This window comes from Lithobates pipiens, unplaced genomic scaffold (genome assembly GCF_037356315.1).
Source record: "Lithobates pipiens isolate NorthernLeopardFrog02 unplaced genomic scaffold, aLitPip1_a1.2 Scaffold_16, whole genome shotgun sequence".
Lineage (NCBI taxonomy): Eukaryota > Metazoa > Chordata > Amphibia > Anura > Ranidae > Lithobates > Lithobates pipiens.
In genome coordinates, this window is record NW_027507748.1 from 176,880,650 (window position 1) to 176,905,661 (window position 25,012).

At 44.4% G+C, this 25,012-nt stretch overlaps 2 protein-coding genes across 8 annotated transcripts in view; both read right to left on the bottom strand.

Annotated features, from left to right (window-relative positions):
- The window catches only part of DHRSX (dehydrogenase/reductase X-linked), a 772,860-nt gene that overhangs the window by 489,320 nt on the left and 258,528 nt on the right, over window positions 1-25,012 (bottom strand). For 3 of the 5 annotated variants that reach the window (XM_077480801.1, XM_077480804.1, XM_077480800.1), the window contains exon 1: window positions 24,469-24,607. The exons of 1 other annotated variant lie outside the window; for it this stretch is intronic. In XM_077480801.1, coding sequence (XP_077336927.1) covers window positions 24,469-24,577 — 109 coding nt within the window. In that variant the 5' untranslated portion in view covers window positions 24,578-24,607. Of the gene's footprint in view, window positions 1-24,294; window positions 24,379-24,468; window positions 24,608-25,012 lie in introns of those variants that run through there. One more of the 5 variants, XM_077480802.1, reaches the window with a different exon arrangement.
- On the bottom strand, window positions 10,781-24,599 carry ZBED1 (zinc finger BED-type containing 1). 3 transcript variants are annotated; one of them, XM_077480798.1, is made up of 2 exons: window positions 24,469-24,599; window positions 10,781-13,240 (listed from the first exon to the last, which is right to left on the bottom strand). In XM_077480798.1, the coding sequence occupies exon 2, from the start codon at window positions 13,185-13,187 to the stop codon at window positions 11,103-11,105; it is 2,085 nt and encodes a 694-aa protein (XP_077336924.1). In that variant the 5' UTR covers window positions 13,188-13,240; window positions 24,469-24,599; the 3' UTR covers window positions 10,781-11,102. The 3 variants fall into 3 exon arrangements, with proteins under 3 accessions (XP_077336924.1, XP_077336925.1, XP_077336922.1); XM_077480799.1 differs by having other exon boundaries at window positions 10,781-13,243; window positions 24,469-24,595; XM_077480796.1 differs by lacking the exon at window positions 24,469-24,599 and adding an exon at window positions 24,295-24,385 and having other exon boundaries at window positions 10,781-13,243.

Sequence of the window (25,012 nt, forward strand, 5' to 3'; positions counted from 1 at the left end):
TTTTTTTCCAATTGTATTATATTTGACTTTTTAATTAATATCATCAATTTAAAATAATATGAATTTATCGTTGGCCATTATTGCCACCTTTAGTAAAAAAAAAAGCTCAAGAAAAATGCAGTCTGCCGTTTCTGACCATCTCCTGTAGTATGGCTGCAATCTCCTAAACTTAAACACACTGCTAATAGTATTAGCAAAATTTCCATTTGGTGCACCTCTAGCAGACATGATACATGAGATGGTCAGAGACTGCAGACATGATACAAGAAATTAATGCAGTCTCACCAGAGCCCATGAGATGCAGCCTACCAGTGCCTGGTAGTGTGATCTCACACTGTGTAACAGAGCTGGATTGAATCACCAGGCGGCCACTGTAACAATGTCCCACCTCCTAGACCAGCATTGGATCAGTGTGCTGCCTATCACCAGAGCAGGGACATTGTTACAGCAGCTACCCGGCAATTCAATCTAGCTCTGTGACACAGTGTGAGCTTGTGGTGCCAGGAGGACACTCACAATGAGAGGAGGACAGAGGGGAGGACTGTGACAGAGGCGCGCCAGGAGGACTAGTGTGGCACCCAGAGCGGAATGCCCTCTTTTTGATGCCATTATCTGCATGTTTCTTCTTTTGGCCAATGCCGAAAACTGATAATTTTCGACGGCTGACATTTCAGTGCAGCACTAATAGATTCTTAATTTGAATGCATTATATACCTATACCTGAAGCAATCTAGTAAGACAAATTTTTTTGACTAGAAGTGCCAATTTGAGTTTTAGTAGAATCCTGCTCCCACTTCGGATCTGATTGCCTAGGCAATTCCACCAGAAGTTTGGCACCAAACCTGAACCCCCCCCCGCCTACAGCTTTCTGGGGCACATCACATGTCCCAGGAAGCTGCAGACTATTCACAGTTCAGCATGGCTCATACATGTGCAGTGGGAAGCTGTCTATGAAGCTTTATGACTCTATGGAGGTTATTTACGAAAGGCAAATCCACTTTGCACTGCACTTGAAAGTGCACTGAAAGTTCACTTGGAAGTGCAGTGGCTCTAAAGCTAAGGGGTAGATCTGAAATGAGGGGAAGCTCTGCTGATTTTATCATCCAATCATGTGCAAGCTAAAATGCTGTCTTTAATTTACCTTGCAGGTCCCCATCAGATGTACAGCGACTTTACTTCCAAGTACACTTTCAGGTGCACTTGCAGTGCAAAGTAGATTTTCCTTTAGTAAATAACCCCCTATGTGTCACAGCTGGCTTCCCAAACTAAACATACTGTGAGGTGGGCCCCTGAAGTCCGAAAAAAAAATGGCCCAGGTACAGCTCATTCGACAGGTAAGTGTGCTTTTTTTTTAAAAAGTCATCAGCTACAGTGCACTAGAGTAGCTGCTGACTTTTGTTCAAACAGAGTGAAGAACTGCTTTAAAGTTACCAACTAAAAAGGCTACAAAAAGTTTACTAAAGCAGAACCATAGGCAAAACTTTGAGACCCCTTTCACACTGAGCCACCCTGGGCGTCAGTGATAAAGCTGTGCTATTTTTAGCACCAATTTACCGCCGTTTTTGCGGTGCTAGCAGGCAGTTTTAACCTCCCGCAAGCGGCCTAAAAGGGGTTAAATCCGCCCGCAAAACGCCGCTGCAGCGGCACTTTGATAGCGGTATAGTAGTGCTGCCCCATTCTTTTCAATGGGTAGGAGCAGCTGCTGCAAAGAAGCTGCTGTCAGGACTTTTTGTGACACCTGAAAAATGCCTCCAGTGTGAAAGGGGTCTAAATCTAATTCAAAAACTCGCACTGAAGTGTTAAATCAAAATGAATACAAATGAAAATAAGAATAAGACTGCAGCTGCTGCACAAAGGTGCTAAAACCTTAAAACAATATAAAATATGAAACAGCGCTAGCAGCCTGTACCACTTGCCCTGATTTCTCTGGCAATATCAACTGCTCAACCATCAACTTGTCCCCCCCACGTCAAATTCCTAGGTGTAATCCTGGACTCCGAACTAACCTTTCGGTCCCACATCCAATCGCTATCCAAAATTTGCCGCCTTAACCTCCGAAACATCTCCATGATTTGCCCCTTCCTAAGCAATGTCACCACAAAGCTTCTAATCCACTGCCTGGTCACCTCTCACCTCGACTACTGCAACTCCTTCCTCACTGGCTTACCTCTAAATAGGCTTTCCCCACTTCAGTTCATTATGAACAATTCTGTGAAGCTCATCCACCAATCTGGCCCCCAACCTAACAACTCTAAATTTATTTTCTCCATCAGCACCCAAACCCCCCCCCCCCCCACTGTTATTACCTCCTGTCTCTCTTGACCTTCCCTCTTAGACTGTAAGCTCTAAAGGAGCAGGGCCGTCTGATTCCTGCTGTATTAAAGTGTATTGTATTTGTACTGTCTACCCTCAAATTGTAAAGAGCTGCGTAAACTGTTGGTGCTATATAAATCCTGTAGAATAATAATAATAATCCTAGTGAATGGTACCTTATACATCAATGTATGTACAAAATCTGAAAAGTGCTTGGTGCTTCTGTAAAAAGTGCAATGGTGTTCCAAAATTTTAAACACGTGAGGTGCCCCTTCTGTGACCCCACTCACCAGAAATATTAGATCCTCAGCTTTGCAGTCTGGGATCAAAAAAGCAGTGATCCAATAATCTGGGGATATGCAGGATTGTTCCTCAGCAAATGTTTTTCAAGAAGAAATTTTATGACAGAAAGGATATACCACACTCCATAGATGGAAAAACTGAGAAATAACTCATAGTGAAATACCGTTTAACATGAGTTATCAAGTAAATTAAGTGTGTAACTTACAGCATATTTAGCAAAAACAGGCATCCGTAAAAAACATCCCAGTTCACCGCTGTGTGGCGTGCGTTCCACGAAGGCAGAAACTGCATTACTGGTTAGCACGAACCGGAAGTACGTCAACGCGTTTCACCCCTCTTTCAGGGCATCATCAAAGGACAGCATGGGAAAATATTGGGAAAAGTTGTTTTTCATTTTGGATAGAGCAAGAGAGACTTATAACACCTATCAGATTTTTTTTTACGCCATCTGTGTCCCATTCCGGAAATTTATCTTCACTTCCTGTGCCACAGCCAAACAGGAAGTGGGAATTATAAGGTAAATGAGGGAACCATCTTGTTAGAAGACATCCATTTTGGGTATTGGAAAATTACTGTTAGCATGACATAGAAATCTATTGCTTAAGGTCATATGTGTTTTTTACTTGTACAATGTATTTTATCACAAGGTTAGTTATCTGTTCAGAACAGTTGGATGTGGTTAAGCTACTTCCTTTTAAGAGCAGAAGTAACTTTATGGCGTTAGACCACAGGCCTATCTTGGATTACATCTAAGAAACATTCTAAACTGTGAATATATATATTTAGCTTTTTGTTTCTAGGCAGAAATTGTTTGTACAAAAAACCATGATGACGTAGTAAAATATACTATCTTGCATATTTTATGTGGCAGTCCCTGATTGGTTAAACCACAGGGCTGTCCTTCTGTTCAAACTAAATAAAATTGTTGTGTGTGCTTCAATAGGCACATTCATTATTCACGTACAATCGTGTGTATGTGTAATGTTTTGTCCACCGGTGAAAGGGACCTCCGCTCTTCAATCCTAGCCTAGGCTACCAGGGGTTACTTACAGAAGCCGAGCAACCTAACAGTTTTGGTACCAGCAAAGTGGGGTTCGTCTCGTCTTGCGACAGGTAAGTCACTTTACTCTTTTTTACCTGATTGGTGAATGGTGTAAACACTTACTCTGTCCGGGCGGCCGCTACGAACTTAGTTTAAAATTAAAAGAAGTAACTGTGCCTTCGCGATGAACTAGGCTGGTTCCTCGGGAGGTTAAAAGGGCTCGCAAGGAATTTATAGGTTTAGGGGAGTCCGACTAGGTTGGTCTGACTTAAAACTATTGGTGATAGTATTTTTAACACGGGAAGTAGTAGATTACGCCCGTGACAAAGGGATTGGTGGAGTGGACGCCCATTTGAAAAAATTTTTTTTTAAAAAAAAAGTGCACTATAAATTGATAAATGTATTGCAATACGGTTATTTCATGTCTTAAAGTATATTAAGAATATGTCTGTTTCTCTCTAGGTACACGTGTAAGTATATAGAGTATAAGTTTTAATATAGAGTATAAGGAAAATAATTGTTGTTGTTTAAATGAGTGCAGAATATGAGGAGCCCTCTTGTAGTGACATAGCATCCGCCTGCCCCCATTGCACGTTAGGTCTACTCTTCCTAAGAATAGATGACAAGTGGATTTGACTGACCACCAGACCAGGGGGGTTCTCTTGCAGACTTGGTGTAAGAGGGGTAAATACCGCCACCAGGAAAAATTTACCCTTCATCGTATATTAAGGGTAAATCTTCATAGTTTTATATAAGTCCATCTGCCCCAAAAAAGATCAGGGATCCTACTCCCAGACCAGAGACCGGATTGTTGGACAAACCGGGTGTTATCACCTGTGTCCTGCCACTAGACACACACTGCCCAGACTACTAGATGGGGAATACTGCAGCAACCCAAGCTATGGCCACCCCATCACCCTATGAATTTGTCAGTAATATGATCCCTGGCCCCCAGGTAGAACCATTTTGGACACAAGTCCGAGAAAGGTGTCAGCAATTGGGGATACATGACCCAGGGCCATATGGTCCTTGTACTGAGGAAGACTGGCAAGAAGTCAGTAAAATTTGTCAGGTACATAAGCATTCTTATCCTCCCTGCAAAGGGGCTGACCCACAATACATGAAGGATTGTTTCTGTGCATGGAACAAATGCCTTGGAAAATATAGGCAATTGTGGACAGCAAGGACATTGGAAATCCCAGTGCTCTTATAGGACTGGACAGATTAGAGCAAGAGGCAGGGGATTTAACCCCCAGACCCGCCCACAGTATCCCCGTTATCTGCCATACCAGAACCCTCGTCAACCACTACCCCAATATCCTACACAGCCACAAATAATGCACCGAGGGAAACTCTGTTGGTATTAATGGGACACCTGTCACCCATCCCATCACTCCACCACTGACTGTAGCCACTCCAGAAGGACAGAAATTATGTACCCAAACTTTTGCCGTCTTGTCCTCATGCCCTGTGCCCCTTATGGGACGGGACCTCTTGGCACAACTGTGTATTACCATTAAGTTTAATAGAGAAGGTTCCCTTACCGCTAGTTCACCATTATGTGACTTACATGGTCCTAAGCGACATGCACACAGAGGGTTCCCAAAAAGACATGCACACAGGAGTTTCTTTCTGATGATACCTTCCTCCCTTGACCATCACACGATTTGGGCAGAAAACAAAGGTAGTGTGGGCTTTATTAATTGCACACCATATGCACCCCAAATGCGATCAGATGCAGGGATACAATATCAAAAACAGTATCCCCTACCCCCAGAGAAAGTCCAAGGCATCTCCCCTCAAATTAATGATTACATATCAAAAGGTATCCTGAGACCAATCATTAGCCCCTGGAACACACCCATTTACCCTGTAAAGAAGGCCAGTGGCGAGTGGAGACTCGTCCAAGACCTCAGAGCAGTAAACAAACAAGTGATTCCCCTCCCACCCCTAGTCTCAGACATCACTTTTATTTTCTCATGCATACCGGCAGACTCTCTATGCTACACAGTAATTGATTTAGCGAATGCTTTCTTTAGCATTCCCATTGCAGAGGAAGCCCAACCTATGTTTGCTTTCTCCTGGGCCGGGGGCCAACTAACCTGGCAAGGGTATGTAGACAGTCCAGCCGCCTTCTCTATGGTACTCAACGAGACTGTCAAGTCTTGGACATCTGAGCGTGGGTCGGTACTAATACAGTATGTGGACGACCTGCTCCTGTGCAGTCGAACTGCTGAAGATTGTGCGGTCGATTCAACATCACTGTTACAACACCTAGCTCACGCCGGGCATCTAGCCTCAAGGAAGAAAATACAATGGTGCCAGCCACAGGTAGAATACCTAGGGTGCATTCTAAAGGAAGGGACAAGGATAGTGTCCCCCAAACGTGCCGCAGCCCTTCGAGCTCTCAGTCCCCCAAAAGACAAGGCCGCCCTACTCTCATTTTTGGGTGCAATTGTATATTGCCGCCAATGGATCCCTGACTGTTCTCATTATGATAGTATCCTAAGAGAGGCTACTGGCTCGACAGCCCCTAAATTAATAGATTGGACTGAAGACAGACTACAAGCTTTTCAAGCTCTATTAAACAGTCTGTCAAATGCTCCCGCCCTAGGGTTGGTAGACTATGGTAAAGCTTTTCAACTATACTGTGTAGTCTCGGGGACCTCTTTTGCCGCAGTTTTGACACAACAGCATGGAACAGGCTACCGCCCTGTCTCCTACCTATCTAAAAAAAACTCCCCATCCAAGTACAGGGAATGCCATCCTGTCTCCAAAATCTTGCTGCCTGTGCAATGGCTGTACAAGATGCAAACAAATTAGTGCTAGGTCACCCATTGACTCTCTATACCATTCATTCAGTCACGCATCTTATTCAGAACATGAATACCCAACATATGACCTCGCAAAGACTTAGTGGTTATGAGATAACACTGATGAACACTGATAACCTCACACTCAAATATGTGCCTGCCAGCAACCCCGCTGTGCGCCTTTTGCATTCCATGTTGCGTTTACCACATGACCCAGACATTATACATGACTGTTCGGAAAAGGTTGCTGCTATTACCAGTCCCAGACCGGATCTCACTGACACCCCTATCTCAGGTGCAGAGGATGTTTTCGTTGACGGTAGCTGCTCACGTCCCTCTGACTCCACCTTTTTAACCGGTTATGCAGTTGTTCAACTACCAGACATCGTACTGGAGGCAAAATCATTACCTCCTTCTTCAGCCCAGGTAGCAGAGTTAGAAGCCCTCACTAGGGCCTGCATTCTATTCACCGGTAAAGAGGTGAACGTCTACACAGACAGTAGATATGCTTTTGGAGTGGTGCATGATTTTGGTGTGATATGGGCCAATAGAGGTTTTAAAACAGCAGACAACAAAATAATTGGCAACTCCACACAGATTAGTGCTCTCCTCCAAGCCATTCTTCTTCCAAAAAAGGTAGCCATAATTAAAGTAAAGACACACTCCTCTGACAGCAGTCGTGTTTCAAAAGGGAATGCTCTTGCTGACAGAGAAGCTAAAAGAGCTGCTGCCTTTTCCCCTAACCCACCTGCCCCCACAACAATGTTTTTCAAGGAACACTTCGCAGCACCTAACTTTAAAACTGTCATAGCACAGATGCAATCAATGGCCACAGAAGATGATGTCCATTTTTGGACAAAGGAAGGATTGACCAAAGACCCTGAAGGTCTTTGGTCAAAAGAGGGGAAGATCCACATGCAAGAACAAAACTATCACCCTTTGAGGTCTTCATGGGAATCCCCGCAAACATAGAATTACCCCCATTAGACCAAGACACTGATATTGACATTTATTCCCAACAGGAAATGTACGTGAAAAACCTGGTAAGTATGCTCCACGAAATAAACGAACAAGTTTCTGTCACCTTTTTTCCCTCTTCCCACAGAACCAACGCATCCCTTCATCCCTGGGGATAAAGTGCTGATCAAACAATTAGCACAAAGAAAGAGTATCGGACCGGCTTTCTCAGGACCATGGAAGGTGGAAAAGGTATCCAGGACCGCAGTGTTAACAGACCTAGGAAACACCTGGATCCACGCCAGCCGTCTTAAAAAGTGTCCCCAGCTTCCCTCGACTCCAGAGCCCCTGGCAGTGACAGAGCAGCAACTCCCAAGAACAAGATCTACAAGAAGTTCAGAGAGGCATAGAACAAATTTCCCTGGAAGATCCCACACCCCCTCAAAAGGACAAAACAGAGCCAACAACTGCCGGGATGAGAAACGAAGAAGAAGAACAGAACTCTTAGATAACAAATAATCAGAACTTTAAAAAAACAAAGATGCTTTCTCCATCAGTGTCAGGGAAGGCTGTATGCCTTTGGGGTAGTCTGGTACTATTTGTATTCCTGCCCACATGGTTGATAGCCAACTGTATATATCATCCAGAAGATTTAGGTTTATTAAAAGGGATATGTGGACCACCTAAGATGAATAATACCCCCGGCCAAAGACATAGTAGAAGTATTGTACCCGTTAATGAGTCACCTAAGGGACTGACTAACAAGATGTTACTACTAAAATTCAAATATAGCTATGCTCAAAAATCTGGTTTTGAGAAATGCTGGATTTGCAGCAAGCTACATCCCAGTACAGCTAGAATCCCTCTCATGGCAGTCCCCTTGAATTTTACCCCCCTCCTTAATGGAACACCCCCTATCGTCCTAACGAATGTTACTAGGACCCGTCCAAATAAAACCCTCACTTTCCAAATTATAGGTAGAAGCCACTTCCCAGACTGGTGTTTCCGACTGGGAAACACCACAGATGGAGCCGAGGTTTGCAAACAAGCAAAACTTAACATTTCAATGACATCATTTAACAGTCCTTCTTTCTTCCATACTTCAGATCCCACCCTAAATGCCACCTTTTTAGACTTTCTTAGCTCCAGTACCAAGACTACAATACACCAATTAATGTCAATTCTGGTGCTCTCTGGCCTTTCTGATACTCTTAGGAACGTGTTCCATAAACGACCCCTAGCTCTAGGAAATACCATATATATATGCTGCGGCAAACTCTGTCACCCCTGGATCCCAACCAAACCCCAGGGGTGGTGTTACCTTGCAGCCCTGGTTCCTATCATGGGGGTATTAGGGGATAACAAGGGAAGTCACCTCCTTGAAGCCAGCATGCATCCTAGATATCCCCTTAGACACCGTAATAAACGAGAATTGTTTTTAGAAAAAGATATGGCCTGGGCATGGTTCCCTTCCTGGACAGGGTGGGGAATTGACCTAATGAAAAGATTAAATAATTACACTGGCATAATTGATGAGATTCTGGAGGAAAATTCTGATGACATAACCAAACTAAATCTAGAAACTAGGGCAATTAGGAAGCAACTAGAACTACATGAGTTGGCTATAGAAAGTATGAGTGCAGCCCTTACTGGCCTCTGTGAGACTACTGAGGATTATGAGTGCTGTACCTGGATTCATAATACCAGCATCGAAGTCCCAGACTACTATGACGTTATTGCTCAACACAGGGAAGAGGTAAATAAACTACAGAAAGAGGCAAGGAACATAGGAAAAAACTGGGATCCCTTCTCGAGCAGTTTTAGTTTTGGGGGATTAATATCTTGGCTCCGAAATGCTGCCATGACAATTGTCACTGTGATTCTCTTCATTCTATTTTTATATGCCTGTTATAAGATAATCAAATGTTTATGTAAAAAGGGAAACACGGTCGCTCCGAAGGATCTGAAACTCACTTCCATTGTTAAGGATCCAACGGTATGGTATAAAAACCAAGAGCATAAGGGTTCGGAGTATGAAGCCTGTGCTTTTAAATTAGAAAAGGAATGATCATTATGTAAATCACAGAATGATCAAAGGGAGGATTATAAGGTAAATGAGGGAACCATCTTGTTAGAAGACATCCATTTTGGGTATTGGAAAATTACTGTTAGCATGACATAGAAATCTATTGCTTAAGGTCATATGTGTTTTTTACTTGTACAATGTATTTTATCACAAGGTTAGTTATCTGTTCAGAACAGTTGGATGTGGTTAAGCTACTTCCTTTTAAGAGCAGAAGTAACTTTATGGCGTTAGACCACAGGCCTATCTTGGATTACATCTAAGAAACATTCTAAACTGTGAATATATATATTTAGCTTTTTGTTTCTAGGCAGAAATTGTTTGTACAAAAAACCATGATGACGTAGTAAAATATACTATCTTGCATATTTTATGTGGCAGTCCCTGATTGGTTAAACCACAGGGCTGTCCTTCTGTTCAAACTAAATAAAATTGTTGTGTGTGCTTCAATAGGCACATTCATTATTCACGTACAATCGTGTGTATGTGTAATGTTTTGTCCACCGGTGAAAGGGACCTCCGCTCTTCAATCCTAGCCTAGGCTACCAGGGGTTACTTACAGAAGCCGAGCAACCTAACAGGAATAAATACCTGGAAATTAAAGGAATTCCTTGGGGATCCCCGGGTCAATAGAACTAGTGTCTCAATTGGAAGATTCCCCTCTATTACTTTTCTGTAACATTTGGGATTTTCTCTTTTACTTTCACTTTCAATAATAGTAAACAGGACGAATGGAAAGGGTGAATGTTCCTAACGGGGGCACAGGCAGTAATAAAAACTTACAAGCGTTCTAATTCCTCTCCACTCTATCCAAAACTTAAAAAAAAAAGTAAAAGAAGACAGACATACACGGATATACAGGTATGAGAACATTTCTAAATTGATGTTTCAGCTCCTCAATACATACTCTTATTGCTTGGAAGCCTCCTGAATGAATTCCTATTTTCTTGATTTGTTAAAATATATCACAAGGGTAATGGCTATACTGAACAATATAATCTGTCCCTATTTTATCCATGTCAGGTAACGCATCATATCTGTTTTTTTCTAGTAGGACATGTCTATCCTTATATTCAATCACTTAGGCATCATTTCTCAAAGTGTGATAAAGATAAATGACTGTACTTCTGACCCTCAGCGCCCAATCCAATTCTCTCTTTGAAGTATGAAAGAACGGAGGAACTCTGGTTTCCACAGCACAACTTTTCCATTCAACACTGATAACCAAGGCATTTTTTAAAAAAAAGAAAAAAACTTTATACTTAAAAATAAGGTATCTAAAACAGACCACATACTATTTAATGTGTTTTGCTGGATTAGGTACAGACATCTAATAAAACAATTTACATCTACTGTAATAAATTATTCTAATTCTGTTATTACTTTAAATATAGCCTACACAGAATAAATATTAAATATGACATTAGAACAAAGCTCTGGTTACAATTCTTAAACAATATACACATTTAAAATGGACTCATCACTACTGCAACTGATACATAGAAGTCTTTATAGATTTGACATAATAGTAGGCCCACATATTTTGGTAGCTGGTAAGATTCATAAGGCAAATTCCTCCAGTTGCAGGCATTTAAACAAACCCACTGTCCCTAACTGAAAATATACTACTGCCTACACCAACTGATTCATTCAAATTAAAAAAATGTTCTTGTTGGAATCCCCAGTCTCCTTCATAATCATCCTCAGGCTCCGCTTCTGAAAAATTTCTTGTGTTCTCATACAAAAACACCTGTTCATCCACATGAGCAGGAGCTAATCTGTTCCTCTTGGCAATTACAACATTTGATGACGAACTAAAAAGACGCCCAGGGAATACTCTGGTGCCAGCAATAGACCAATATTTTTGGAGAACCTTTGGTAACAAAGGAAATAACTGCAAACGATCAGACCACCATTTCAGTGGATCTTCATTTAATCCAAGAACTTTTTGGGATTTAAAATTGCTCAGTTCCTCAACCACTTGAGCATGGCACTCTTCCTGGTCTTCAGAAGCACCAGACTGGCAGAAGATTTCAGCCAGCATGTTGTTTATATTACTGGATGGAAGAGTGGCAGAGGACATCAACATTTTTTTTACTGGTGGTTCTTCTGGAATTGTATACACTTTTTCCTCAGTTCTTAGGTGCTCTTTATTTCTGTCCAGCAAACTTTTTGCTTCTTCGATAACACGATTTTCGACTTGAGAACGTTCAAATGCAGACAGGAATGGAAGTCTTTTGTACCTCGGATCCAAAAACGTTGCAACGTTTAAAAACATATCTATTTCAGGTGTCTGTTGATAAGTAGCCGACAAAGCTTTGGCAATGACTTCCTTGGCCATGCTTATTTCTTTTATGTCAGTCTCCTTGATGTTTAATGATGTGTTAAGGAGCATATGTAAAAGAGGCTTTACCATACTTATAGTGGGATATTTTGACACTGACAGCATTTCTGTGACTTGTTTAAAAGGTTGCAGCAAGTCTACCAGACTTTCAATGGTATTCCATTCACTTGCCTCAAGCATGAGATGATGATTATTACTGTCCTCCACCAAAACTCCAGCTATCATGAACTGCTGTTCCTTAAGGCACTGCAGCATTGCAAGTGTGCTACCCCACCATGAAACTTTATCGCTTATAAGCATGCAAGCAAGCATGTTTTGCTGTTTTTGTTTCTCACAAAGCATGTACCGTGCAACAGAAGACTGCTGAAAATATTCTACCAACTTCCTACACCTTGAAAGAAGGCCTGCCAGTTTTGGTAGCTGAAAAGCTTGCTGTATTCCCATGTCAAACGTTTGGCCTAAGCAAGGCATTTCTATAGGTATATCCAGGAGGGAACATGCTTTAATAATGTATTTTTTGTAATCTGTGGTAGCACCAAAAACTTTGTTACTTATTCCCCATTCAATAAAAGTTTCATACAGAACTCGTGTGATTGATTCTGCCTTGTTTTCCTCAGGTACTTCAAATGTCTTCAAACATCGGGAGCTCAGGGACAAACAACTAGAAAGATCAGGAGTCAGGAAGTGAATGAAAAGGGTCACGTATGACCTATTCTGATATTCATTTCTCCACATATCAGTAGATATACCACACCACAAAATGTCAACCAACTCTTTCAACATAACATCCCTAACTGTGTGATATTTTTCAGGCAAAACCCTGTTGCAGATATATTTTCTACTCGGTATCTCAAACCTTGGATCCAGAGATTTCAGTAGGGATTTGAAAGTAGGCTCATCCAATATGGAAGCTGGAAACATACCTTCACAAATCATGTTTATTACAGCAGATGACACTTCAATTTGCTTCTTTCCATCAAAATTATGAGGGTTCTTTATTATTAATGACTCCTGAACAACTTGTTGGGATGATTCAGGTTTTAACTTAGAAAAAGCAGTAGCAAATGCTTCTCGCATTTGTTCGGTGTTACTTTTTACAAACTCACAGAACTCATCTGGATGGTTTTTCTCAAGATGGTAAGAAAGGTTGGAAGTATTTCCAGAATAGGCAATCTGAGCCATACATATACGACAGTAGATCTTCTTCCACTGCATGATGCACCCTTCAGCATTTGTATCAAATCCAAAGTACTTCCATACTTTACTCTTTGCCCTAGGGTGGGCAACCAGCTTTAGATCTGGCTGTAAGACTTCATTGCTTTTAGCTTCCATAGTCTCCCTAGTGTTCCTCCTCTTCAGTTATGCCTTCAGTCATTAATATGGATCTGCTAAAAGGCAGGAAGATATAGATAAATGAGGAAGCTTAAGTATGGCCACAAGATTAGTGACATTTTAAAAAGGAGACTATGTTAAAGTATGTTACAAAATACAATATTAAATGTAATGGTTAGATGAAGTTTGATCATAATGTAGCAACTCCAGAAGATCTAGATTATGCCCCAATATACTGGATTTGGGTGAATGTGTTATGGAAGGAGTTACACTGGCCTAACAGGCCATTGCTTTGAGCCTCTTTATAAGATCTGACACTGCTCATCAGCCAGTTTTTATAATTCTGTCTTTTGCCGCATACACACAATCAGATTATCCGGCGGACTTGGTCCGGCAGACAATCCGCCCGTGTGTGGGCTCCAGCAGACTTTTTGTTCCCAAAAGTCCAGCGGACATAGAAAGAAGTCTTGACTCTAAATTGTCCGCCGCACTACAAGCCGCTGGACTTTTGAAATGAACGGACACACACGGAGTAAAGTCCTTTCATTTTGAACGTGGCTCCAGGTAGACGGGACTAGCGCAGGAAGTGAATGTCGCCACCTCCATCAGCGAGATTGACACCTCGCAAGCCCTGTCGCCTGGTTTGGAAAAAACGGCATGAGTATCCCGCCAAAGTCCATAGCAGACCCTTATCAGAGCACGCAGCCTGGCCAGTCAGGAAAGGGGGTGGGGACGAGCGAGCGCCCCCCCTCTCCTGAGCCGTACCAGGCTGCGTGCCCTCTACATGGGGGGGGTGCTTTGGGGAAGGGGGGGCATTCTCGCCGGACTCCTCCGATATCTTCTGCTATTTTGCTAGCTCTTTTACTAGCGGAGGAGCCCGGGTTTCTCCTTTGTCGCTGCCGCCGTCCGGGGGTCTTCTTCCGACTTCAGGGGTCTTGTCCAGCTCTTCAGTTCTTCTTGACGGGCCTCAGTTTTCTTCTTACAGTTTTTTACTAGCATTGGCCCAGTCTTCTGTCGCTGTCACCTTCTGCCTCTACTTGTTCCTGCTTCTTTTTCTTCCTTCTTCTGATGTTGACACAACGCTCTCTCTGTCCGTAATGGCAGGGACGCATTGTGAGGTGACTTATATAGGGATAAGGGGCAGGGGTCACCGGGTGATGTCACATGGTGACCCCGCCCTTATGTCACAGTCCTCACATCCTCTGGGACTGTGATGTCATAAGGGGTGGGGTCAACATGTGACATCACCGGTGACCTCGTCCCTTATTCCTATATAAGTCGCCGCACAACGCGTCCCTGCCATTATGGCTGGAGAGAGCGTTGTGTCAACATCAGAAGAAGAGAAGAAGGAAGAAGAAGAAGCAGAAGGCAGCGGTGACAGCGACAGAAGGCCGGGCCAATGCTAGTAAAAGAGCTGGAAGAAAGCGGAGGCCCGGCAAGAAGAACCGAAGAGCAGGAAGAAGATCCCCGAAGTCGGAAGAAGACCCCCAGACGGCGGCGACGAAGGAGCGGAGGAGTCCAGCGAGAAGACCCCTGAAGACAGAAGAAGACCCCCGGAGCTGTCTAATAAAGTATTTTAAAAACCTGTGTTGTTTTTTTATTAACACTTTTTCCCCCCAGGTGAATGGGTAGGGGTACATCGTACTCCATACTCATTCACATAGGGTGGGGGGCCGGAATCTGGGGGACCCTTATTAAAGGGGGCTCCCAGATTCTGATAAGCCTCCCCGCCCGCAGATCCTGACAACCAACGGCCAGGGTTGTCGGGAAGAGGCCCTTGTCCTCATCAACATGGGGACAAGGTGCTTTGGGGTGGGGGGGCCACAGCACCCCCCCATGTTGAGGGCACGTGGCCTGGTATGGCTCAGGAGGGGGGCACTTGCTTGTCCCCACCCCCTTTCCTGACCAGCCGGGCTGCGTGCTCAGATAAGGGTCTGCTATGGACTTTGGAGAGACCCCCACACTGTTTTTTTGGCCTAGGGATTCCCCTTTAAATCCATATCAGGTGACGGGGCTCGCGAGGTGTCAATCTCACTGATGGAGGCGGCGACATTCACTTCCTGAGCTAGTCCCGTCTACCTGGAGCCACGTTCAAAATGAATGGACTTTACTCCATGTGTGGGCAAGTCCGTTCATTTCAAAAGTCCGGTCGTGTGTAGGTGTGTGTGGGCAGGTCCGCTCGTTCGGAAAGTCCGGCGGACCTCCACTGCAAAGTCCGGCGGCTCCTCCCCCTATCACCGGGCCAGTAGGAGAGGAGCAGGGCCTTGCATATGTGCCATAAGGCTACACTGCCGGGTACCCTTACCCGCAATTGCGGCAGCAACAGCACCCAACAGCTGATGAAAACATCAGTTGCGGTGCCGAAAACGCTAGACTCCAGGGCAGGTAAGTGTCCTATTGTTAAAAGCCAGTAGCAGCAGTATGTGTAGCTCCTGGCTTTTATTTATTTTTTGGGGGCGGAACACCACTTTAAGTGTGACAAATATGCAAAAAAAAATAATCAGAAAGGGGGCAAATAATTTTTCACAGAATTGTATATTGGTTGTATATTGTTTGAAGTCACATTTTATAACAATTGTCTTGATTGTGTTCAAAGGCTATTTACGCCTTCATTTGTAAAGAGTATCTTTAACCTCCCTGGCGGTATGATTCAGTCTGGTTTTAGGTGCTGAAAGCGGTACAATTATTTTGCATGGAAATTTGGTGTTTTATATTGTAGTCCTGTAATTCTTAGGAATAACTCTCTTAAATCTGTTCAAACCAGAGTCTAGTAGACATCCCGGGTATGATAAAGTTTATAATATAATAATAATAAAAATGATTCAATAATGTAATCAAATCCTAAAACACTGAAAAAGGGACACTTTTTGGTTGCTATGGACAATCTCCAAATTTCAGGCAGAAAAAACAGTATTTATAATATAAAAGTGCATGCAGGGCACTGCACAGACCACTAGGGACAAAGGGGGTGTGTATTTTTTAAAACAGTACTGTAATCTGTAAGATTACAGTTCTGTATGCGTATTGTGTCTTTTTACTTTTTTGAATTTGCTTCCGTTCTACGCTCCCGTGCGCCATAACGTCACAGGGAACGGAGCTCAGCGGCATTCGGCACTGTAAATCGAGCGGAGGACAGCTCGATCACACAGTGCAGAGGACATCGCTGGATCCAGGGGACAAGGTAAGTAACTCTCCCTGTGTCCTCCCTGCATCCAGCGATGCGATCCCGAGTCTGGCTCGGGGTTATCGCTCCTGTTAGTAAAATCCCAACCCGAGCCGGGATTACCGCCAGGGAGGTTAAAGCAGATTACATAGCACAGTGCTTGTGCTGTGTAATCTGACCCCCCCCCCCCCCTCTAAACTGTAAACAAAAAAAACCTGAACTAGGCATTTCCTGTATGCCCTCTCTAAATAGACCACTATAACCAGGGCTGCTCCGCCCTGATCACCGTGGTCTCATTGCGGCCCTCTGTCATACGGTGGCTTCAGCCGTCAACATGTTATTGAAACCCATTCAGTTCTGGGGTTTCCCTATCACGGGTGATTCAACTTATACACAAAAAGTGCTGCAGTTATTCCAAATAACATAAGCAAAAAACGATGAACAAAGCAGAGCAGAATAATCAGACCCTCTTTTTATTTCAGAGTACTTTACACTTTTCACAGTCTATATACAGCCCATTGGGGCTAGACAAATTACAGGAGCCAGATAGCCAATGCTTCTTAAAAATTAAAGCCTCATTTTTTGAGTTTATGTCTAGTTGTTGTCAATGGAGCTGGCTCCTAAAACAAATTGTGCTGGCTTCTGCGTGATTCACACCACCAATCCTAAAATCCACCTATCACCTTTAAAGACTAAAACAGGATAGTAGGTCGACAGACACTAGGTAAGTAAACCTGAAATCAACCACATTTATGGAGAAACACCAGTAAAGCTCTTTGGAGAAAACCTGTACTGAGCGAAATATGGAGGTTGCCATTACTAATTTAGTGCTTTTACTAAATTTCATACGGGCATAGCTGTGCCTGCCACAAGTCATAATAACTACCCACGGGCACTCTCGGGTATAGGGGGTTATACACCAAAGGGTGAGCATTCCTACTAAATGAAATTAAGAGGTTGTCATTGCTGGGTTTCCTTCTGAATATGCTAGCTGTGTCTCCCAACCTACATAGTAGTATAAGGCTGGCCATACACTATACAATTGTCTTGTTCAACTTTCCTTTAGATTTACCAAAACCATATAATATGAGTTCAAACCTAAACTCTTTCAATTTGTATGCAGTCAGGCAGGCCCTTGCACTACATAGTTGAAGGCAAATCTAAAGGAAGTTGAATGAGAAAATTGTATAGTGTATGGATAGCCTTAGGGTGCATTCCCTCCAGTTGGAGGCTGCCATCTCCCACAGCTAATCATTACGTTATTAGTGCAGCGATCACATGAATGTAATCTGCCCTGGATGAAGGCAGTCTGGTTCTTGCATGTAATTGGCATCAGGTGTATTTGCAGGTGTGAATTTCCCTCTAAGTGCTAGTTCACACTATTGCAGTGTGGGAAATCACATGTGTTTCAGACAGAAATCGAACAGCATTCCTGCCAACTCAATGTGATTCTTTGCTGTGTAATTTGAGCCATTCATTTTGTAAATGCACCTTTTTTTGTGGCACTGGAATCACTGTGAATTCCGCACCACATAAGTGTGAACCGAGACCAAGTCAGCCATAGATGGATCGAGTCTTGGCCAGTTCAGTAGCAACCATCTGAGATTCAATCCATCAATTGGCAGGCTGGCTGTACTGTAGTTGATCCATTAATCAACTTCAGTACAACTAGCCTGTAATTGACCACCCGACACCCCACCTCTGCCAAAATACAGCTTTCTCCACTTTAGAACCAGGAACCAGGTATGAGAATTGCACCCAAGAACTAGACGACACTAGTTTAGGTGCAAACTGGAAGTCTTTATTGTAAGATCACACAAAATTTATAGCACACAATCAGATAAAAGCTTGATCACATTATCCTAAACAATGCAAACTTTAAACATTAATATCCTCAGTACATCTACCAGTACATCCAATGAACAGCTAGCAGCTAACAGTGATCTAATCAAACAGCAATCCAATCAACAGCTAACTAATTAATAGCTAGGCCCCTAGACAAGCCTTGATTAGTTAGGGAGTGCCCACCCCAGACAGTCTAGCAACAGATCTCATAAACCAGCTTTCTTTTCACTTTAAGACCCCTTTCACACCACACCGCACCTTGCGTCGGCGGTAAAACGCCGCTATTTTTAGCGGCGTTTTACCGCCGGATTTGCGGCGGGTTTGCGGCGCATTTTGGCCGATAGCGGGGCGCTTTTACCCCCGCTAGCGGCCGCGAAAGGGTTAAAACCGCCGGCAATACGCCGCAATAGCGGCGTTTTGCCGGCGGCATCACAGCGCTGCCCCATTGATTTCAATGGGCAGCAGCGGTGGAGGAGCGGTAAACACACCGCTCCAAAGAAGCTGCTGGCAGGACTTTTTTCGGACGTCCTGCCAGCGCACCGTTGTAGTGTGAAAGCCCTCGGGGCTTTCACACTACACACAATGGTGCAGCTTCTTTAGGGTGTTTTGCAGGAGCTATTTCTAACGCTATAGCGCCTGCAAAACGCCCTGGTGTGAAAGGGGTCTAATATTCTCACGGAGTTTGTAGAGACCATCATGGGTTCCTTGACTGTTAAGCATGGTAATAACATGTCATCTTGCATTATATAACAGGACAGCTTCCTGAATGCTTGTAGCTCCCTCAAATGCCAGGGCCCATAGTCAGTAGTCAAGAGGCTACCCTGCAGTCCCCTCCAAAAGCCCCTGTCCCGGTTGGGTCTATCACAATGCTACCCTGCAGTTCCCTTGAAAACCCCTGTCCCCGTTGGGTCTGTCACACATCCTGACAGATTTTTTGCATGTGATCACTGCTGGTGGCTCTAGCCACTAGCAGTGATCGTTGTGTTTTGCCGGCCAGGAAGGCTCCCTGCAGGCAGAATACAAAAGTGCTGCAGGGATTGCCCCATCAGCCCTGACTGTGCTGATGTTGAAATCAAGCAATTTTCTTCCCTTCCACCCTTAGTGGAAGGAAAGAAAATTGCATCACTTATGGCTCGCCTTAGGCAGAGGACTCAGAAAGCATGCCACCTTGCAATCAGTATGGCACCCAGCAACTAGAAGAAGGGTACAACAATGGCAGCCAACATACTTGTGCAGTATAGGTTTGATTTAAAGCGGGAGTCCGCCGTTTTTTTTTTTTAAAGCCAGCAGCTGCAGTATTTGTAGTATTTTATTTTTAAATAATGACACTTACCCGCCCAGCGCGCCTGCGATGTCGGCACCCGAAGCCGATCTCTTGATCGTCTCTCGGGTGCTGCCGCCGCCATCTTGGGTGTGGGAATCAGGAAGTGGAGCCTTGCGGCTTCATTTCCCGGTTCCCTACTGCGCATGCGTGAGTCGCGCTGCGCAATAAGGATGGTCCCCGCTGTCTCTGGGATCCGTGTGTTTCCCAGCAGGCAGCGGGGGACCTTCGGAAAGGGGCGTAGATTCTGCGGAAAGGGGCGTAGCTTCTGCAGAATCTACGCCGGAAGTGGGTGCAGATACCTGTACTGTACAGGTACCTGCACCCCCCTCCCCCCTGAAAGGTGCCAATTGTGGCGCCGGAGGGGGGGGGGGGGTTCCAATGAGCGGAAGCTCCACTTTAGGGTGGACCTCCGCTTTAATAGAAACTGCAACAACTGGGTTACACATGTTATTCTGATGTTTTTTACACTGTACAGAAGTGAATGATAGAAACTATCATAAAGTAATTACGTTATCTCTGTCAGCACAGCACAGCTCGGGTCACAGTGAGAACACCAGTACTGTGTCTGCCAGCAGTGGTCCAAATTACAGGTGAAATCTCAGGAAGTCACTGTAATTAAAGTACATCACTATGTGCATGGAGGACAACTTGTCACCACAAATATCTCTACACAATCCAGTATCACTGTCCCCAATGTGCCTGTGTGAGTCATGTTTTATGTCATGGTATATGGCTGTATTTCAAACCGGGAAAAAATAAACCGATGTGAACAAAAAACCCCTCCGTCTAGCCCTATATATATGTATGAGAACAATCTAAGCTCAACAAAGCAGCCCTTTAATATATAAGAGTTTGTATGTGACTAATTTATTCCCTTAGGGCCCAGATCATGTGACTGTATTCTCCTTTTCCTGGCACTTTCTTTTTATACTATAAAGGCAAATCTTTCATGTCATTTTATATGGAGTGGAGAAAGATTAGACCCCCTGTTAGGTTTTTATTGCTGTCTGTGTCCCCCGTTAGGGAGACATCCCCTCCCTATTTGTCCTGTTTACACTCATAGAAAGTGAAAGTAAAAGAAAATCACTAATCCCCGCATGTCACCTAAGAGCAGTTTGAGTTGGCATTGGGTGCAGGAAAAAAAAACTAGCGGCCGGATCTCACAGGTGATTCCACTGGAAGTTCCAACGACCAAACCCCCCCCCCCCCCTCGTCTGCAACCTCTTGAGACACATCACAGGTCCTCTAAGGCTGCATAACCATTCACACAGCGCAGTGGGAATCTGGCTGTGAAGTGGCAAAGAGTCACAGCTGGTTTCCCATGCTAAACATGCCGGTGCTGGGGACCCAAAGACCGATGAGGAACCAGCTTGGGTGAGGGCAGAGCTGGATCCTTGGACAGGTGTCATTTTATTAACCACTTCCCGCTGACTGTCTCCCGACCCTTTGAGTTCTAAAAGCCAAGAGAGCACCGCACACGATCTCACCACAGAATTGTTTACATTTGGGGTGCATATATACATACGGCCAGCGGAAACACGTTAAAAGTCAGCAGCTACGGAATTCAGATAGCTGCCATAACCCCGGTATTTTTATCTGCTTTCAAATAAATGTGGTCTCTGTGGCGGATTCACCACGAGATCACTTTTATCCTCGGCGGGAGCGGTGCCCGCCCCCCCACCGCGTCCCAGTCATCTCCGCCACTTACAGGAGCGGTCAGTAGCTTGAGTGAGGGACTCAACTCCATACCATTGGATGACGGAAGTGACGTCTAATAGTCTTAAAGGGGAAAATTTGACCACTTAAGGACCTCCTCACGCCAATATACGTTGGCAGATTGGCATAGCTGGGCACAAGCACGTACAGGTACGTTGCCCTTTAAGAGCCCAGCCGTAGGTCGCCGACACACTTACGACCCGCTCCTGAGCTCCATGACTGCACCCGGGTCACAGAGCTGAAGAACAGGGAGAGGTAAGTGTAAACAAACCTCTCCCCGTGCTTCCTAGTGAGCCCGTCACTGATCGTCTGTTCCCTGTCATAGGGAACGACGATCAGTGATGTCACACGCCAAGCTACGCCCCCTACAGTAAGAAACACACATTAGGTCACACTTAACCCCTTCACTGCCATTTTTACAGTAGAGTACAGTAAAGCGCAAATCAATAAACGCTTATTGCAATTTTTTTACCAAAAATATGTACAAGAATACATATCGGCCTAAACTGAGGGAAAAAAAATGTTTTTTTTATGTATTTTTTGGGGATATTTATTATAGCAAAAGGTAAAAAATATTGAATTTTTTTCAAAATTGTCGCTCTATTTTTGTTTATAGCACAAAAAAATAAAAAACCCAGAGGTCATCAAATACCACCAAAAGAAAGCTCTATTTGTGGGAAAAATAGGACACCAATTTTATTTGGGAGCCACGTCACACGACCGCGCAATTGTCAGTTAAAGCGACACAGTGCCGAATCGCAAAAAGGGGCCTGGTCCTTCAGCTGCAAAATGGTCCGGGGCTGGTTAAAGAGGTCCTGTCATGCTTTTATTCTATTACAAGGGATGTTTACATTCCTTGTACTAGAAATAAAAGTCATCCAATTTTTTTATTTTTTTTAAAGGGACAGCGTAAAAATAAAAAATAAAAGTAAAATAAATAAGAAAAATAAAATAATAATTAAAGCGCCCTGTCCTGCCGTGCTCATGCACAGAAGCAAGCGTAAGTCGCACCCGCATATGTAAACGGTGTTCAAACCACAAATGTGAGGTATCGCCATGATCGTTACAGTGAGAGCAATAATTCTAGCACTATACCTCCTCTAAACTGGTAACCAAAGTGTGTCACTATTCTACGAGCGGGCGCAATTTTGAAGCATGACATGTTGGGTATAAATTTAGTTGGCGTAACGTGATCTTTCACAATATAGAAAAAAATTGGGCTAACTTTACAGGTGTGTTATTTTTAAATTCAAAAAAGTCTATTTTTTTCCCCAAAAATTGCGTTTGTTAAGCCTCATACACATGATAGGACGTTGTACAAACTTTCCCTTGGATTTTTGTACAAAGGGCGTCGGCCCTGAACTTGTATTGCATACACACGGCAGGACTTTTTCAGCCAACTTTCACCAAATCATGTGGTTTTTCTGCTCTTTACCGCCACCTTTGGTCAACTTCTGTATTGTTGTCTGATCTTTTTGCATTGGTTCTGAGCATGCCTGTTTGTACTTTGTACAAAAGTCCTATGGTTTTCTGTACACACGATCAGACTTTGCTCCATCGGACTTTTGTTGCCAGAAAGTTTGTCCATTTGCACAGCCAACAAAAGTCTGCTGAAAACCAAAAAAGTTTGTCCGATGGAGCGTACACACGGTCGGATGTTGCTCCAAAACAGCTAATTTGCATGTTTGTTGTCAAAAAGTCTGATGGTGTGTATGGGCCTTAAGACCACTGTGCAAATACGGTGCGACAAAGGGTGTCTAAAAAAAAAAAAATATATATATATATATATATATATATATATATATATATATATATATATATATATATATATATATACACATACACATACAATGTTTGGGGTTATAAGTATTTTCTAGCAAAAAAAAGATTTTAACTTTTAACCCTCGAAGTGTAAACAACAGGCCCAGTCCCTAAAGCGGAGTCCCACCCATTTAAAAGTCAGCAGCTACAAAAAGTAGCCCTGATCCTCTCCGCAGCGCCGGCATTCCAACTGTGGGCACCTGCCTGTGGCTTAACAGCCGGGCACACACTGCGCATGAGCGAGCCACGCGCTGTGAATGGCCGGGCAGTCTTCTGGGATCTGGGACGTGTCGCAGAAGATTGCAGGGAGGGAGGGGGGAGTGGTCATTTTCCTTTCAGCGCCAGGGGAGGAAGTGGGTGCTGGGTACCTCTAAAAACAGGGTAAACGCCCCCCCCCCCCCCCCCCGAAAAAAGTGACATGCCAAATGTGGCATGTTAGGGGTTCACCAACACTTAAAGTTCCATTCTTGTGTGGAACTCTGCTTTAAGTGGTTAATATCCCCCTTGCACGTTAGTAAAAGTGCAGTGCGTTTCTCCCCGTGTGACTAAAGCGTGTGATTCTGAACACACTTGTGACATGCAGAGATGGGAACCTAGCGCTACAGGGGGCCATGTTTTGGTGACAGTGACCTGGAAGAAGAGGATATGTGGGGACTCATGTCCTCCACGTCTCCTGGTCGTTGCTCTGAAGCTCAGCCATGACTAAGAGGCCTGTCCTGTCACAGGTCAGTCATGACTGAGAGGCCTGTCCTGTCACAGGTCAGTCATGGCTCAGAGGTCTGTCCTGTCACAGGTCAGCCATGGCCAAGAGGCCTGACCTGTCACAGGTCAGTCATGGCTCAGAGGTCTGTCCTTTCACATGTGGATCAAAGGTCTTTCCTGTCACAGGTCAGTCATGGCCCAGAGGTCTTTCCTGTCACAGATCAGCCATGGCTCAGAGGTCTGTCCTGTCACAGATCAGCCATGGCTCAGAGGTCTGTCCTGTCACAGGTCAGCCATGGCCGAGAGACTTGTCCTGCCACAGATCAGCCATGGCCGAGAGGCCTGCCCTGTCACAGGTCAGTAAAGGCACTCCTCGCCTATATAGACGCACAGCTGTGGAGGGGAAGTCTCGTCGTGCACGGAGAACCGTGAGCGCGCACTGTGAGGGAAGCTCGTCTCCGCTAGCGTTCAGCAGAACATTTACCGGGGAGAGCGGGATCCCGTCCTATTGCCTCATCCTCGATTATCGTACAAACCTGATCCCCGGATCTCCCCTCACACCGCAACACCCCGATCACCTAGACATCGCGATAGGACAATGGAAACGCCACGCAGGCGACAATGTCGTCACGACATGCGCGATAGGCGACACCTGCTAAGAGGCCGTTCCTATTAGAGACGCGATAAACAAGAAAAAGAACGTGTCTGACCTGGCAGGGTGAAGGATCGACACAGCAGCTGTTGGAGGATGACTTTCAGTGCGATATAATAATTCCTGAGGACGGGGAGCAGAGAGCTGAGGAGAGCCATGGCAGCCATGTCATAGGAGGGAGGACGGGGATGGCGGGAACTCCCACATATAGCCGGAACACAGGTCGCCCTGTCCTGACTATTGCGATGGAGTCTCTTCCCTCATAGAGGGTGGTTATCAGTGCTGTGTGCTTCTTTCTTCTATAGTGAGGGGGACGCACAACAAATCTCATCTCATCTAATTTCTTTTCTTCTATATTAGGTTTACTTCACGCAGCAATTTAGCGGATGGCAAGACTTTGCAATGCTTTTACCTCCCCTCAACTGCTGAAGCCTTTAGGCCTCATCCACACCTGGCCAATTAGAAATTGTGGCAAAACACGTGTTTTTCAGAAGCCAGTTATCCTGAATGGCACTTCAAACTTGGTGTGATTTTTTTTTTTTTTTTTTTTGCCGGACAAGGATCGAGACAAAATGCACGTGTAAAAACGTGTCTGGCTTGGG